General features: G+C 46.6%; 2 protein-coding genes across 4 annotated transcripts in view; one reads left to right on the plus strand and one right to left on the minus strand.

Annotated features, from left to right (window-relative positions):
* Positions 1 to 9387, plus strand: part of GOT1 (glutamic-oxaloacetic transaminase 1) — a 30797-nt gene extending 21410 nt beyond the window's left edge. Inside the window, exon 9 of the mRNA XM_028098704.2 lies at positions 8818 to 9387. Within this exon, the coding sequence (XP_027954505.1) occupies positions 8818 to 8957 (140 nt within the window). The 3' untranslated portion in view covers positions 8958 to 9387. The remainder of the gene's footprint in view (positions 1 to 8817) is intronic.
* A 2215-nt stretch (positions 9388 to 11602) lies between these two features.
* The window catches only part of CNNM1 (cyclin and CBS domain divalent metal cation transport mediator 1), a 58889-nt gene continuing 52812 nt past the window's right edge, over positions 11603 to 17679 (minus strand). For 2 of the 3 annotated variants that reach the window (XM_088020169.1, XM_028098748.2), the window contains 4 exons: positions 16489 to 16672; positions 16242 to 16391; positions 14557 to 14658; positions 12929 to 13549 (listed from right to left, as the gene is read on the minus strand). In XM_088020169.1, coding sequence (XP_087876295.1) covers positions 13470 to 13549; positions 14557 to 14658; positions 16242 to 16391; positions 16489 to 16672 — 516 coding nt within the window. In that variant the 3' untranslated portion in view covers positions 12929 to 13469. Of the gene's footprint in view, positions 12855 to 12928; positions 13550 to 14556; positions 14659 to 16241; positions 16392 to 16488; positions 16673 to 17679 lie in introns of those variants that run through there. The other variant, XM_088020168.1, reaches the window with a different exon arrangement.

Consider the following 17679-nt stretch of genomic DNA (forward strand, 5'->3'; position numbering starts at 1 on the left):
TTAAAATATTAAGTGTAATGGAAATGGTATTTAGTAGTAATATTCTAAAAGCTCACAAGGTAGGGATGTCTCCCCATAAAATACCTATATTATCCCACTCTCCAGAGTAGGAAGTTTTATTATGAATTAAAAAATCGTGAGAACAGATCTGTGCCTACAACATGTAAGTTATATTTTAGCACCTGACACTATTTACCCTTTTTAAAAACACATTTTTGTTTATGTTTTTTTTTTCCCCTCCCAACATTTTATTAGGAGAAATTTAAAACAGAAGAGGTGGAGGAATTGTACCCACCACCTCAGTGCTACCGTGCTCATGCTACAGGCCTCCTTTATGGCATTCTGTCCCTCAGAACGGGTTTGCCCTCTGTTGTCCGTGTGAGATCTGTGAAGCCCCTGAAATGGTACTCGAGAAATTGTGTATGTGTGTATCGGCCTTTTTCTAGGGAAAGAGTCCATAAGTTTAGCTTCTTTGCTGTGATGCTCCCCTCCCCTGACAAAAACAGAGAAGTTTCATTTTCATTAAAAAAAAAAAAAAAAAAAAGGGTTGGGGCGCCTGGCTGGCTCAGTGGTGGAGCATGCAACTCTTAGGTCTCGAGGTTGTGAGTTCAAGTCCCACATTGGGGTGTAGAGATTACTTAACAATAAAATCTTAAAAACAAACAAACAAAAAACAGGATTGGAACCCTGGAACCACATCTGCCAGTGGGGCTTCGGCTTTACGAGTAGTGGTGTGCCTGTGGCTCTGAGGGTGTGTGAGGCTAGGCCTGGTCTCCTTGCCTGAGTTCACACAGCTCACGCTGGTCAAGGCTGCTTGTGAAGGTCACTTTGTTTGGAGGGGTCCATGGTAGCACGGGGTACAGGGTCCAGATTTTACAGTTCCATGCAGAGACAGCTTAGCCTCATGGCTAAGAGCCCAGACTTGGGAGTTACACTGCCTTCCTTAAAATCCCAGGCCCACCACTGACTAGCTGTATGACATTGGGAAGGTCTTCTAACTTCCCTCTGTGCCACCGATACATGGGAAAGATAAGGTTATTATCAAGAATAACTGAGTTAATATGAAGTGCTTAGAACACTGCCTGGCACATAGTGTTTGCTCCTCTGATTTTTTTTTTTTTTTTAATTCAGTTAGCCAACGTATAATACGTCATTAGTTTCGGATATAGTGTTCAGTGATTCATCAGTTTGATATAACACCCAGTGCTCATCACATCATGTGCCCTCCTTAATGCCCATCAGCCAAATACCCCATCCCCCCACCTCCCCTCCAGCAACGTCAGTTTGTTTCCCCTAGTTAAGAGTCTCTCATGGTTCTGATGACTTCTCATTCAGTTTTCCCTCCCTGCCCCTATGATCATCTGCACTGTTTCTTATATTCCACATAGGAGTGAAACCATATAATTGTCTTTCTCTGATTGACTTATTTTGCTCAGCATAATAGCCTCCAGTTCCATCCATGTCAATGTAAATGGTAAGCATTCATCCATTCTGATGGCTGAGTAATATTCTATTGTATATATAAACCACATTTTCTTTATTCATCTGTCAATGGGCATCTTGGCTCTTTCCACAGTTTGGCTATTGTGGACATTGCTGCTATGAACATTGGGGGGCAAATGCCCCTTCAGATCACTACATTTGTATCTTTGGGGTAAATGCCTAGTAGCACAATTGCTGGGTTGTAGCATAGCTCTGTTTTTAACTTCTTGGGGGAACCTCCATACTGTTTTCCAGAGTGGCTGCCCCAGCTTGCATTCCCACCAACCGCGTAGGAGGGTTCCCCTTTCTCCGAATCCTCGCCAACATACGTCATTTCCTGACTTGTTAATTTTAGCCATTCTGACTGGTGTGAGGTGGTATCTCATTGAGGTTTTGATTTGGATTTCCCTGATGCCGAGGGATGTTGAGCACTTTTTCATGTGCCTGTTGGCCATTTGGATGTCTTCTTTGGAGAAATGTCTGTTCATGTCTTCTGCCCATTTCTTGATTGGATTATTTGTTTTTGGGGTGTTGAGTGATAATTTCTTTATAGATTTTAGATACTAGCCCTTTATCTGATATGTCATTTGCAAATATCTTCTCCCATTCTGTCGGCTGTCTTTTGGTTTTGTCGACTGTTTCCTTTGCTGTACAAAAGCTTTTTATCTTGATGAAGTCCCAGTAGTTCATTTTTTGCCTTTGTGCCCCTTGCCTTTGGAGACACGTCCAGCAAGAAGTTGCTGCGGCTGAGGTTGAAGAGTTTCCTGCCTGTGTTCTCCTCTAGGATTTTGATGGATTCCTGTCTCACATTTAGGTCTTTCATCCATTTTGAGTCTATTTTTGTGTACGTTGTAAGGAAATGGTCCAGTTTCATTTTCCCAACACCATTTGTTGAAGAGACTGTCTCTTTTTCCATTGGATATTCTTTCTGGCTTTGTCAAAGATTAGTTGACCATAGAGTTGAGGGTCCATTTCTGGGTTCTCGGTTATGTTCCATTGATCCATGTGTCTGTTTTTGTGCCAGTACCATACTGTCTCGATGATTACAGCTTTGAAATACAGCTTGAAGTCCAGCATTGTGGTGCCACCAACTTTGGTTTTCTTTTTCAACATTCCTTTGGCTATTCGGGGTCTTTTCTGGTTCCTTACAAATTTTAGGATTATTTGTTCCAGCTCTGTGAAGAATGTCGATGATATTTTGATAGCGATTGCATTGAACATGTAGATTGCTCTGGGTAGCATAGACAATTTAACAGTATTTGTTCTTCCAATCCATGAGCATGGAATGTTTTTCCATTTCTTTGTGTCTTCCTCAATTTCTTTCATGAGTGTCTGTAGTTTTTAGAGTACAGATTCTTTACCTCTTTGGTTAGGTCTATTCCTAGGTCTCTGATGGTTTTTGGTGCAATTGTAAATGGGATCAACTCCTTAATTTCTCTTTCTTCTGTCTCTTTGGTAGTGTATAGAAATGCAACCGACTTCTGTGCATTGATTTTATATCCTGCCACTTTCCTGAATTCCTGTATGAGTTCTAGCAATTTTGGAGTGGAGTCTCTTAGGTTTTCCACATAAAGTATCATGTCATCGGCGAAGAGTGAGAGTTTGACTTCTTTGCCAGTTTGGATGCCTTTTATTTCTTTTTGTTATCTGATTGCTGAGGTTAGGACTTCTAGTACTCTGTTGAACAACAGAGGTGAGAGTGGGCATCCCTGTCGTGTCCCTGACTTTAGGGGAAAAGCTCTCAGTTTTTCCCCATTGAGAATGATATTTGCCCTGGGCTTTTTGTATATGGCTTTTGTGATATTGAGGTATGTTCCCTCTGTCCCTACACTGTGGAGAGTTTTAATCAAGAAAGGATGCTGTATTTTGTCAAATGCTTTTTCTGCATCAACTGAGAGGATCATATGGTCCTTGAACCACCCTTGCAGCCAAGGAATAAATCCCACTTGGTTGTGGTGAGTAATCCTTTTAATATACTGTTGGATCCTATTCATCAGGGATCTTTGTCTGTAATTCTCCTTTTTGATGGGATCTTTGTCTGGTTGTGGTATCAGGGTAATGCTGGCCTCATAGAACAACTTGGAAGTTTTCCTTCCCTTTCTATTTTCTGAAACAGCTTCAGAAGAAAAGGTGTTAGTTCTTCTTTGAATGTTTGGTGGAATTCCCCTGGGAAGCCATCAGGTCTGGACTCTTGTTTGTTGGGAGATTTTTTATTACTGCTTCAGTTTCCTTGCTGGTTATGGGTCTGTTCAGGGTTTCTCTTTCTTTCTGTTTCAGTTTTGGTAGTTTATATGTTTCCAGGAATGCTTCCATTTCTTCCAGCTTGCCTAATTTGTTGGCATATAGTTGCTCATATGTTGTTGAAATTGCATTTCCTTCGTGTTGGTTGTGGTCTCTCCTCTTTTATTCATGATTTTATTAATTTGGGTCCTTTCTCTTTTCTTTTTGATAACTCTGGTTAGGGGTTTATTGATCTTATTAATTCTTTCAAAGAACCGGCTTCTAGTTTCATTGATCTGTCCTACTATTCTTTTGGTTTCTATTTCATTGATTTGTACTCTAATTTTTATTATTTTTCTTCTCCTGCTGGGTTTAGGCTTTATTTGCTGTCCTTTCTCCAACTCCTTTTGTAAGGTAGCTTGTGTATTTGAGACTTTTCTAATTTTTTGAGAAAGGCATGTATTGCTATGTACTTCTTCCCTGTTAGGACTGCCTTTGCTGTATCACAAAGGTTTTGAACAGTTGTGTTTTCATTTTCATTTGTTTCCATGAATTTTTTAAATTCTTCTTTAATTTCCTGGTTGACCCATTCATTCTTTAGTAGGGTGCTCTTTAATCTGCAAGTGTTTGAGTTCCTTCCAAATTTCCTCTTGTGATTAAGTTCAAGTTTCAAAGCATTGTGGTCTGAAAATATGCAGGGAATAATTCCAATCTTCTGGTACTGTTTGAGACCTGATTTGTGACCCAGTATGTGATCGATCCTGGAGAATGTTCCATGTGCACTCGGGAAGAATGTGTATTCTATTGCTTTAGGATGGAATGCCCTGTATATATTTGTGAAGTCCATCTGGTCTAGGGTGTCATTCAAAGCCCTTGTTTCCTTATTTATCTTCTGCTTAGATGACCTGTCCATTGCTGTGAGTGGGATCTTGAAGTCCCCTACTATTATTGTATTATTACCAATGTGTTTCTTTAATTTGGTTATTAATTGGTTTACATAATTGGCTGCTCCCAAGTTAGGAGCACAAATATTTATAATTGTTAGATCTTCTTGTTGGATAGACCTTTTAAGCATCATATAGTGTCCCTCTTCATCTCTTACTCTACAGTCTTTGGTTTAAAATCTAATTTGTCTGATACGAAGATTGCTACTCCAGCTTTCTTTTGATGTCCATTAGCATGGTAAATGGTTCTCCACTCCCTCACTTTCAATCTGGAGGTGTCTTTAAGTCTAAAATGAGTCTCTTGTAGAAAGCATATGGATGGGTCTTGCTTTTTTATTCAATCTGATACCCTGTGTCTTTTGATTGGAGCATTTAGCCCATTTATATTCAGAGTAACTATCGACAGATATGAATTTAGTGCCATTATATTACCTGTAAAGTCCCTGTTTCTGTAGATTGTCCTGTTTCTTTCTGGTCTATGTTACTTTTGGGCTTTGTCTTGGCTTACAGGATCCCCTTTAATATTTCTTGCAGGGCTGGTTTAATGATCACAAATTCTTTTAGTTTCCGTTTGTCCTGGAAGCTCTTTATCTCTCCTATTCTGAATAACAGCCTTGCTGGATAAAGTATTCTTGGCTGCACTGTTTTTCCTCATTTAGTTCCCTGAATATGTCATGCCAGGCCTTTCTGGCCTTCTGTGGATAGGTCTGATGCCAGTCCAATGTTTCTACCCTTGTAGGTTAAGAAGCTCTTTCCTCAAGCTGCTTTCAGGATTTTCTCTTTAGGTCTGAAATTTGCAAGCTTCACTATTATATGTTGGGGTGTTGAGCTATTTTTATTGATTTTGGGGGGCGTCTTTCTACCTCTTGGACTTGAATGCCTGTTTTTTTCCCCAGATTAGGGGACTTCTCAGCTATGATTTGCTCAAATATACTTTCTGTCCCTCTGTCTCTTTCTTCTTCCTCTGGGACCCCAATAATTCAAATATTGTTTGTTTTATGGTATTGCTGATTTCTTGAAGCCTCCCCTCATGGCCCATTAGTTGTTTTTCCCTCTTTTCCTCAGCTTCCTGCCTTTCCATCATCTTGTCTTCTATGTCACTGACTCTCTCTTCTGCCTCATATACCCTAGCTGTTAGAGCATCCAATTTATACTGCATCTCATTGTTAAAGCATTTTTAATTTTAGCCTGATTAGATTTTATTTCTACACTAAGAGACTAGTGTCTTCTATGCTTTTTTCAAGCCCAGCCAGTAACTTTATAATCATTATCCTGAATTTCAGCTCTGACATTTTACTTATATCCATATTGATTAGATCTGTGGCAGAGAGTATTACCTCTGGTTCTTCCCTTTGTTGTAAATTCCTCCTTCTAGTCATTTTGCCCAGAGAAGAGTGAATGATTGCTAGAACAAACTCAAAATATCAACCATGACCCAAGCGAAATACACACTAGACAAATCCAAAGAGGTCAGGCACCAAAATGAAAAGAAAAAGAAAAAAAAGGTGGGGGGGAAGAGAGAATATAATCTTCCAGGTGAACAAAACAGGGTGATCCACTTGGTCCTGGGTGTATTTTGGTCTGTTTGTTAGAAGATGCTCAATCCCAAAATTGTAAAGAAAGCAAAACTTATATATATACAAAAATAAAATTGAAGACAGTGAAAGGAAGCCAAAAATGAAGAGTATATCTGTAAAATGTAAATATAAAAATGAATGTTAAAAAATGACTTAAAAATAAAGAGCTGATAAATAAGAAACTAGTTGAAAAGGAAAAAAAGAAAAGGGAAATTTTAAACTGAAAGATGAAAGAATCATGAGAAGAAACCTTGAATTATATATACTTTTTTTTCCTAGTGCTGGAGTTTTGCAGTTCTGTGTGCTCCATAAAGTTGGTATTTGCCTGATGTTCCAGCTGGTCTTCTGAGGGAGGGGCCTGCTGTGCTGATTCTCGGGTGTCTTTGCCTGGGCAGAGTTATACCACCCCTTGCCAGGAGGCCAGGCTCAGTGTAAGCTGCTTCAGGTTCTTCTATGTGGCTTTTCTTCCCTGAAGGCTTTCCAAGCCGATTCAGTGGCTGAAAATAAAAATGGCCGCACCCTGATCTCCAGCCCCAGAGCTGAAAGATCAAGGACCTCTCTCTTCAGTGAACTCTCAGGGAAATGCAGTCTTCACTTTTGTGTGCGTCAAACTCTGCAGACTCCTGCAGTGTGCACCCACACTGATCCTCCTGGGGGAGGGAGGAGGGTTGCCGAGGGCCTGCTGCTTGCAGGGCCCCTGGACAGAGAGCAGTCACCCGTTCCTGCTTTATGGCAAACCAAGCTGAGCACCCACTCCTGGGCTCACTGACCATAGCCAGTCTCCTGAGTATTGGAGTGACTCAGGCACCCCCGTTCTTTCCGTGACCCCGGGGATCCTGAGACCATACTGTCTCACCTAGGATTCTGCCCCTCTTGGCCAACTGAGCACCTTTCAGGCAGGGATGTCTCTCACCAGAGCAGCCTTCTAAAAGTTCCAATTTTGCGCTCCGGGGCTATATCACTTTCCGGTAGCCAGCTTCCAGAGGCTCCCTTCCCTGCCGATTATCTTCGATTAATCCCCTCCGATTCACTTCATACCTCCGACCTTGCAAAAAGTGATCGCCTTTCTATTTGTAGAATTCCAGCAGTTCTTTTCTTACATCTCAGGTTGAATTCATAGGTGTTCAGAATGATTTGATAGTCATCTAGCTAAACTCAAGGGACCAGATGAAACGAGGACCCCTACTCTTCCACCATCTTACCTCCCTCTGCTCCTCTGGTTATTAAGATTTTATTACCATCTGAGTTTGGGCTGCTGTGACATAACACCATGGGCTAGCTGGCTTCAACAACAGACATTTTTTTTCTCAGCGTCCTGGAGGCCGGGCAGTCTGAGATCAGGGGGCCAGCGTGGTCAGTTCCCGTGGGGGCTCTCTTCGAGTTTGTGGCTAGCTGCCTTTTTTTTTTTTTTTTAAGATTTATTTATTTATTTATTTGAGAGAGAATGAGATAGAGAGCACGAGACGGGGGAAGGTCAGAGGGAGAAGCAAATTCCCCGCTGAGCGGGGAGCCCAATGTGGGACTCGATCCTGGGACTCCAGGATCATGACCTGAACTGAAGGCGGTCGCTTAACCAACTGAGCCACGCAGGCGCCGCGGCTAGCTGCCTTCTTGCTGTGTCCTCCCATGCTGGGGGTACGGGAAAGGGAGAGAGAGCACAGGCACACACATACCAGCTCCCTAGTCTCTTATAAGGGCACTCCTGCCAGCACAGGGGCTCTACTCTCCGGGCGTCATCCAGACCTACCTCATTACCTGCCAAAGGCCCCAGCCCCTAATACCGTCACGTTAGAGGTTAGGGTTTCAAGCTAGAAATTTTGGAGGGACACAAACATCCAGTCCATGACAATTACCCATTCCTTCAAATCAATAGTGCTAATTAAGGGTGCTAATTATTTAGGCAAAAATCAAATAAAATTGTCTCATGGCTTTGCAATAAACCAAAAATCTCTAGAGACTGTGGCATAAGGGAAGGACAGGCAGTCCCTTCCAATTTCCTGCATGAGCATTTCTGCCAACATGCGGGATAGCCCTCCTGTGTGTGTGTGAATGAGGGACCTGAGAAGTGCCAGGTTACAGGGGCCTTGGCAGTATCTCAGCCTATGGGTTCATGCACACAGCACTTACCCACTACCTCTAGCACGGGGCCTAGGACGATGTGCTGTGAGAAGGAAACGTCAAAGGGAGTTTGCTGCTGTGTGTTTGGGGAGAAGCAAACCCCCTTCCTTCCAGGGGTTAAGGAAGAGCTAAAAGAAGCACTTCAAACTAGTTGTTTTCATATCAGTGGAATGTTCTTAAGTCTGAGGCTTGTTTTAAAAGGGTGTCCCGGTGAAGGTACCATGCAAGCTTCCGTTGGGAGGTAGTCCCACATTACAATTTCCCATTGGGAGCAGCCATATTAAGCTTTCTGGGGATTAGAAGTAAGAATCAATGGAGCATAATTCCCTGTGTTTTTGAATTGAATAAAAAAACTTTTATTTTGCTTCTCTGTGTTGGGGGAAAGAAGGAAAACGGCAAATGTCATGGAATCTCTGAACCCCCATTGCTGAGAGGATGCCTACTACTCTCATCCTATTTCTTTTGGTTTTCAACAGCCAAGCAGGTCGAATATCTGGTCAACGAAAAGCACATCTATCTACTGCCAAGTGGTCGGATCAACATGTGTGGCTTAACCACGAAAAATCTGGATTACGTGGCCACCTCCATCCATGAAGCAGTCACCAAAGTTCAGTGAAGAAACACCACCCAAACCAGCACCACCAAAGCGGCCCTCTGTCTTGCGTGTTCCCCGCCTGCGCCAGCCTCACTGTGTGTGCCCACGGATAGAGACTCCGGAGGACTAGAATCTGCCCTAGTGAGGTGGCTTCCATTTAAGGCGGCCCCACACGAGGACAGCATCCTTGTGAAGAAATGGGGGCCTGGGATCAGAGCCCCTTGGGAGGCTGGAGCAAATTAAGGTTTTTATTTAAGAAGAATAAAAAGGTACTTTGATCATGAGACGTAGTTACCTTGCTCCCTCACTGGAAGCCAGAATGTTGCCTCTGTCGCTCCTGGGCTTCTGGGTTGCTTAACTCTGCACAAAATCTTGCCCCAAAGATCAAGTTGTCTGAAGAGCCAACTGTGATTGTGAGTGTTGGCTGTGTCATTAAAGCTTGTCATCTCTACCCAGAGTGTCTGTCTCCTGCTCGTTCTGCATGGTTGTGTCCCTAGCCCCAAGCTTTAGTTGTTTGGGGCAAGCAAGGTCAGAGAGAGATTTACAGCTCACACACACACGCACACACACACACGCACACACACCCTCTCTCACACACACACACACCTGAAGTGGAAGTTTGACACAACAGTATATACCCTTGTGTGAGCAGTGTGTCTGATGGTTTTTGTCCTATTGGGTTCTGTTTCACTAAAGAAATGAAAGTTGATTGAGACCCATGGACTTGATTTTGCAATCCACTTATGGGCTATAAGCCGCAGTTTAAAATGAATGCTCTAGAGGGATTTGCTAGTTGATAAGAAAAAACTAAGAGGTGACAGTATCTCCAAGGGGGCAAAAGAAGTCTGAGACAGTAAAATGGTGTGTGGCCCCCCAAAGTGCAGGTCTACCCACAAAGCCTCAGTTCTTAGTATTTCATTTCTCTTGTTAGGGAGAATTTAATTTTTCTCTTGGGGGAAGTCACGAGTGAAAAAAAATGGTTAAAAACACTTCTTTAAACCAAAATGTCCCTACCAAAGTGCTAAAATATTTTTTTGTGTTAAAAAAAAGCCCCAATCAAGGGGAATTGGGCCCTCCTTCTATCCTGACACATAGGTTGGTGTTCCCCTCCATGTTCTAGTCCCCTCCATGCTCACGTGAAAAAGCGTGAGTTCCACAGATTTCTGTACCGTAATCGGACTTCTCAGGGCCTCTCATGCAGGTGCACACTTCGAATTTCAGAGGCAGGACTGTCTCCTCAGGAGGAGGGGCACTCCCACCTCCAGACGCTTGCCACTTCCTGGCTGTGTAACCTTGAGCAAGCCACTTAATGACTCAGAGCCCGTTTTGTAAACTAAACTTCGCAAGGTGGTCTTGAGACAGAAATGAGCAAATGTATCCTAGCACAGTGCTTGGCACAGAAGGCCTACACCCAAACAGTTGCTACTGTCATTTATGATTGTTGTTAGTAAGGGTAGCCAACTCTGGAGGCCCCTGGGAGGAATCTGTAGTTGTCCCTAGGCCACTCATTGACCTTGACCTTGGTGGGGGTTTGAGAAACCCCTAGTAAGTGTCAAATTCCAACCTTCCTTCCACAAAGACGTTAGATGCCCAAACACACCTCCTCACCTGTCTGGCTGTTGCCTCCCAGTGGAACTGGTTGGCTTACCATTGACCAATATGCCTGGCCCACCCCCCGTGACTTTTCCCAGCTCCCGCTGGAGCTATGCCACTTCGGTTCCTCTCCAAAGGGTCTGCAGAAGCGAGGCAGTGCGCCCAGCACATTGTCTCAGGGGCTGGCCCCCAAGACCTTGAACTTGGAAGGCACCCAGCCCTGTGCCTCGCCCACCATGTGGGTTCAACAAATGCCAGCCCTTCTCATTACCGACTTCATACTTCTTGTTCTCATTCACACTGGCTTCTCATTGCTTTTCGGGTTTGACTCTTCATTGCTGACATTCGCTGCAGCAAAACCTTACCCATCCGGCGCCCAGAGTAGAGCGCCAGGGCTTTCCTGTAACCTTAACTGCAGCCTCACACCTGGCCTTGAGAGCCTCCATCTTGAGCAGGTGGGCCTCAGCTGAGACAATTCCTCATGCCCCACCCAGCCTTCATCTCCCATGTGAAACCCCTTTAGAACTGAACTCTTCCAGGGGCAAGAAAAACATTCCAGGAAAAGCATTCTCATTTTATTTAAAAAATTATTTACAATTTATTAAGCCTTCATAAATGCTTTATTTTAAAATCTTTTTTTTTTTAACCTGAAGAAAATCTCGGGGAACGGAGCAGGGAATAGGGAGGGGAGTGGTGACAGGCTCCTTTGGGATTTTGCAAAGGGATGGATGTAACACAACAGCAGTGGCCTGAGCCCCGTGGCCTGAGGGATAATGAAAGGGAGACTAGCCAGGCGGGCCCCATTGGACCAGTGGCCAGCCGGGCAAGAAGATTGCATGATGACAGTTCTTGCTTGAAACTCACTGTTGGCTGGTTTGGGTCTCAGGTGCCCAGCACGGAGGGCTGACACTTGGCCTCTTCCTAGGAGGCAGGAGTAGGTGTTGGGGATGGGTGGCAGCTGTGGGCTTCTCAAGGGGTCATGCACTGCTGAGCCTCAGGCAGAACCAGGCAAGGGGGAGGAAGTCAATCATCCATTGCTGGAAAGAGCATCTCCAGCTGGAAAGTCTTTCCTTCCACGTGCTGCGGCCCTCCCATCTGCGACACCTGCTCTGGTTTGGTGGGGAAGAGGGGACAAAGTTACGTGGGGGTATGGTAACACACCCTGGGGTATGCCAAGGATTTCTGAAGCCCTTCACTTCCTGGCGGGTGTCAGCTTTCCCCATCGGTTATGACAGAAGACCGCCTGTCTCTCAAAGTCTGTCTCGAACTGCCCCCTAGTCACTTCACTCTGCATTGCAGAAACTTTGGGCTGAAAAGTTCCACTAGCTAAAATAGTGGTTTTTTAACACTTTGTGAGTCTGAGACCTTTGAGAATCTTATGAAAGCTTTAGCCCTCTGGACAACACATATAAGAACACATACACTAAACTCTGACAGTATGAGGGGTTTCACAGACCCTCTGAAGTCCAATAATGGACCCACCTGGGGTGACTGACCCCCAAATTAAGAACCCCTGAGTTAAAGGTTCCTTTGGGTTAGCATTTTCTTTCGAGATGCAAATGACCCAGAGGAATTATCAGTCTCCCCCTCTCCCCTTGTGATTATTGAATGAATGGGTGTGGGGGTGTGAGATTAATGCTTTGGGGGTAAAGCAAGGTAAGCCTGGAATAGAATATCCCAGTGAAAGGTTTTGGGAATGGTTTGGAGATTGAGCAGGCAGAATGGGATCACTGGATCCCTGACAGACGGAACTCAAGAGATGGGAGACAGAAAGGGAGACAGGTGTCCCAAAGACAACCTTCACTTACTCCCACATTTTCCTGAAGGTTGGTTGGCTATGTGGTTTAGTGATCTGAAGTTTATTCTCGAAGCAGGTATGGAGTCATTCTGCCATCTGGTGGCCATACTTGGAATTGCATCTGCTCCAACATCCAGGTGAAAAAAGACCTAGAAGTTCATGGACTGAAGTACACTTAGCTGACCTGCTGGGGAGGAGGAGTAAGGGGAGGGGTAGTGTGGCGGGACCAGATGAAAAAGAAGGGCGATTCTTCAGTGTCCCTGTGTAATGGACACTGAAGTCCCACGAGAGCTTGCATCCTTCTTGGCTGACCTGGGCACTCTTTGGTTTGTCATGGCTAAACTTGCTTTAACAGCTTAGAATTTTTCTACGTAAGTTTTTGTTTGTTTGCTTGCTTTGATTTCAACTTAAAACCTGAAGTTCCATCTCTGGCTCCCAACTGGGTCTCTGCTCTCTGCTCCTCCTCTTCCAGAGCAGATTTATCGTTGGATCGAGAACTGCTGATCAGGAGCCAGAAAGATGTGTCCCTGGGAAAAAACGGTGACTTGAGGTTCCATCTCACGGTCTTCCCATGCCAGCCGAGACACACTTCCCTGGCTGCTAGAACCCTTATCTAACAGGAAACCGGTCACCAACAGTTTTCTGTTCTGTACCATCCCATGCCAACGCAGCTGGGTCCCACTGCCTCAAAGTCCTGGAGGCAGTCTCAGTGAATCTCCTGCACTAACCTTGACACCTGCCACCCCACGGCCTCTGTGCCTGTCCGAGGCGCCTTCTGAGCTGAGCGAAGCATGAAATATGGCATCAGGGGATCCCAAAGAACAAAAAGGGGGTCAGGGGCCCAAAGTGGCATTGTCAGCTTGGGGTCATTTCTTCTCCAGTCCCGGATTGTACTGTGGAGAAGACCATTTCTAGCATGTTCCATGGGAGGCACCTCCATCCATAATGGCCACAGCAAGGCTCTGAGTCAAACTGGAGGCAACAAGGGGAAATCTGCCAAACTGACAGCGAGGGTTGAGGAGGTGGTAAGGAAAGCAGAATGCTCTGTCACCTGTGGGAGGCCTCGGGAGACGCAGAAGATGGGAGGGTGGGTTCTCCCTCAACGCTGAATCTCACATACCCAGCAAGCACTGTCTGCCCCATCATGTGATCAGAGGCATTAAATTGGAGTTCTCCTCAGAGGCTCTCTCTCCATCGGGTGACCTCTTCTGTTTTCGACCACCTGGAAAACAATTTGTAAGGGTCAATCTCTGGCCGGGGAAAAAGCAGAAATGCAGACAAAGCCCTTGACAGTTTGGCAGGAAGTAATCTGCATGGAATCCTGGTGCAAATACTGGCATATGTACATCTGGAAGGATTAGGGCAACACCTTCTACCCGAGGTAACATCTCCAAAAAGCCAGGCTGGTGTCGGTGGAATGGAGATCCGCCTCCCCCTCCCCCCACCCAGCCCCCGCCCTGGAGGATTGAGTAAAGCCCATGTAATGCCTCAGGATCATCTCTCCATCCCCTGAAGGCCCTGGCCCAACTCATGGTCGGACCCCTGAGAGAGGATTGGTCTCCCAGGCTTTGATGTTCCATGAGCCAGGGTTTTGGTGGGTATAGCTGGGAGCCATGCCCACGGATCTACATTCTGTAGCTTGGAAACAATCTTCCTTCTGCAATGGGGCAGGTGGGGTAATCACATAATTGTCCTCAAGGATGGAGGGGCTGCCTGTCCCTAGCTCTATTGTTTTCAGGAAGGAGTATTTTTCACCTTGTTCTTCCTGCTATCAACTTCCTTCCATGAAGGATGCTGCTTTCCTTTCTACTGATGTCTCCTGGACACAAATTCTTTCTTTAAAGGACCAGATAGTAAATCTTAGAGGTTTCGCAGGCCATCTGGCCTCCGTTGCAACTGCTCAATGCTGCCATTATGGCCAAAGATAACAAATGGGTCGACCATCCAGTCAGTCTTTATTTACAAGAACAGGCAGGAGAGGGAGGTCAGGCTTTGGCCATGATCATGGCTTGCAGACTCCGGTCCTAGACAACCACCAACTGAATGGGACACATCCCCAAACTGTCAAGGGCACAGTACCGGCCCAAGCCCTGTTATGGGTTTTCACGGGTGTCTCTCATCAGGTTCCCATAAGGAGTCCATGGTTCCTCCTCCAGGAGTGATGTCCTAACATGCTTTCTCTAGTAACCAGGTGGTGGGAAGCTTTCATCTGGGTGAAGAGCTACTCACTCAAGGTTCTCAGCAGCTTCTTGCCCAAGGTTTCCTCAAAGTCGCTACTGCAGGGGCTGGTCTCTGTGTCCAGGTTGATATTACAGCATTCACTATCTGATGCTGAGAAAAAGGAGAGAAGAAAGAACTCAAGTCCTGCCAACACCCAGGGATCTAGGAAGGGTGATTCTGGTTGACGCTCCTCAGCAGGTGGCAGTTCAAAACCAGAGGCGAGGCCGTGGTGGCCGTAACAGGGAGGGATGCCCAGGTCCCTGTGGGCTCTCATTAACTAGCAAGGGACATTTTAGTGTCACAAAAGGAACAAAAAGATCAGAAGTGAGACTCCAACTACCCAAACATTATTTGGCAGGAGAGAGGTGAAGAGGACAAGATGTTCTCTGTTCAGTATCTTTGCCAGACCAAAAGCACATTTGAGGACTCTGGGGATGGGGATATTTCCTTCCAACACTTGCTCAGACCTGGGAAATCACAGGACTCAATAACAATTAAGCACACGTCTCTATCTTCTCCCGCCAAACCCAGTGGGGATTCAGACAGGCACAGAATCTCAAGGCCAGGAAGAGGCCCAGGCCCTTAATGCCCGTGAGGTAAGAACCTGACCTGGGAGGCAGAGTGGGGTTGTGGACACTTTTGGGGGTGCCTGCTTCCAATGCCAGTATGTAGACCACAAAAGCCCCTTCTCCGGACCTCAGGGTCCCTCACGCAAGGTCCCCTGTGTCACACAAGGATGATGGACGAGCTGAACTCCAAAGACTATGTTCTCCATTCTTATTCCTTTGATACAATTTCTGGCTACATGCTTTAGCTACTAAATTCAGTGTGTGAGGGAGAAAAAGAACATCTGTTCTATATTCCTGGAATGGTGATGTATGTCCCAGATACTCTGAGTTAGCCACAAGCTCAAGTATGTTGTCTTACCGACCACAAAAATGGATGAGCGCTTGCTGGGTCATTGCTCTGGACTTGAGGGGTCTCAGACTATGGACTGGAGCGGGTCTAGGAGGCCAGCTGGGGTAACTGCTGCCTTGTGGGGGGTTGGGGGGAACATAGGCACGGCTGAAGGCTTGGAGTATATCTCAGTGAGGCAAGTACAGGAGGGTCTCAGGACTGGTGGGACACTGGGAGCTCAGAGCAATACCACTGCCAAGATGGAAGTGTTGCAAGTCTCAGAGGGAGGTGATATGATCTCAGAGCTCAGGACAAGTCCTACAGATCACGTCCGGCCCAAAGGAAGGGAAGAGCCCTGCCAGTAAGAGTGACGACTGACTTCAGTTTCCTCATCTGTAGGTTGGTCTCATGAAAACCACCTACTATGCCCAGAGCATGGTACCAAGCACTGTGAGCTACCCTCTGTATTTGCTCTCTCATTTACGTGCAAAGCTACTTGATAACCTATATCTCTTAACATAAGGAAGAAACTTACCTATTAAGGTCAGGAAATAGAAAATTGCAAGGATCTGAATCCAGGTGGAAACCTGCTCCTGACCCTGCGTGACACATTGTCTTCCTGGGAGAATGGAGCGACGCGCCCGATGAGGGGCTGGTGCTCTCTACGCGGGAGTTCCCCTTCCCTCGCTCGCTGTGTTTGGAGGTGGGAAATAGCACAGGGGGGCTGGAGTCCCTCGCCCGGTTCTCCCCGGGCCATCCCAGCGCCCGACGGCGAGGACCCCGACCTCCTCCCTGACCTGCTGTGGTGGGAACGGCTGCAGAAGACAGCAAGAGCTGCTGTGTGCTCCGCTCCTCGAGGCCCCTCACGTCCTCCTGGGCGAAGGCCATCTCCTCCATCCTCAGGTCCACGACCTCGCCAGCGCTTCTCAGCCCATCTGAGCGGCTGCCTGTGGAGGACAGCAAGTGTGTGATCAGTCTGCTCTGGAGAAGACCCGAGACTCCAGCTGGCTCGGGATGGCAGCGCAGCCCACCCGCCCGACTTACAGGGCAGGCTGTTCCTGTTGCTCAGGAGGGTGATGGCACGGTCATCCTTGGGGGTCTGGGGGGTACCCCGGGTCGCAGGGGCTTTGGTGGCGTCTCCGTCAGCGAAGGCCTCCATGTCAGGGGACTGGGGTGAGCTGTCCATGCGGCAGGCGGTCAGTGCATTCTGGTACTGCTGTCGTGTGATCTAGAAGAAAGAGGCACAGGGGGAGGAAGCTCAAGAGGAGCGGGGCAGAGCCCTCTCTGGATGTGGTCTACTTCTCCGAGCTCGGAAGCAACTCTACCGGGGTGAGTTGGAACCCCTGACCTCTGTGCTCTAGGATCCATGAGCTGGGTCCTTTCCCAAGCTGTACCAGCCTAGCAGTTGAGAGACACTGCGTCAGCACTCTCTTTTTTATTGGCTCTGGGCTCCTCAGTGCACCTGGAGGAGCCATACCTTCTCCCGAGACTCGGGAGAGGATGGAGGGTACCTTCAGTTAGCAGGGTAGTTGCCCAGTGCAAAGTTTTAAAGGCATGCTGGTACTATTGCCAAGGGCCCTCTTCCCAAGGGTCAGTCGGCGGGGACTATGGGGAGGGAAGTTCTGCTGTTCCAGGTCCTCCCATCAGGAAGCTGGAGGCTGAGGCCCGAGAGCACGCAGGCCTTTCTGATTTGGACTCGGGCTGGATGTGGGCTCATGCTCCTGTGTGGGAAAAGTGCACAGCAGAGGTCTCCCAGTTGTCTCCTCAGATCACGGGAGTCTTCCTCGTGATTTTCCTGATGTGTCAAGCCTCACCTACAAGTAAAAGCATCTAGAGTGTCAGGCTTAGCCAGGCCCGAAGGGAACTTCCAGAATTCCAGGCAGGAAAAGTACGGATCAAATGTCTTTTCTGGAATACGGAAGGTTTATCGGTCATCCCCGTTCCCTGGGTGTACGTCTGCCTGGTATCCTTGTTTCCAGTAAAAACGGGCTGGTTTTTGCACCACCCAATATAGAAACATGACACTGTTAATCAGTAAAGGCCCTGGGTGAAAGATGAAGATGGCACACAGTGCAACATCCTTCCCACGTACCACGGCCCCTTCAGTGTTTTCCTCCCATCTTCACTGCATTTACTTAGACGACTGGCAAAACCACAAAGTGCTCATAGTCCTCTCTCCTTTAGGGGCAGGATTGGTATTACATGTGGGAACAGGAAGGGTGTGTGGCTGGAAAC

Source organism: Eumetopias jubatus, unplaced genomic scaffold (genome assembly GCF_037043125.1).
Source record: "Eumetopias jubatus isolate StellerSeaLion01/CBP00866 unplaced genomic scaffold, mEumJub1_p1.0 scaffold_17, whole genome shotgun sequence".
Lineage (NCBI taxonomy): Eukaryota > Metazoa > Chordata > Mammalia > Carnivora > Otariidae > Eumetopias > Eumetopias jubatus.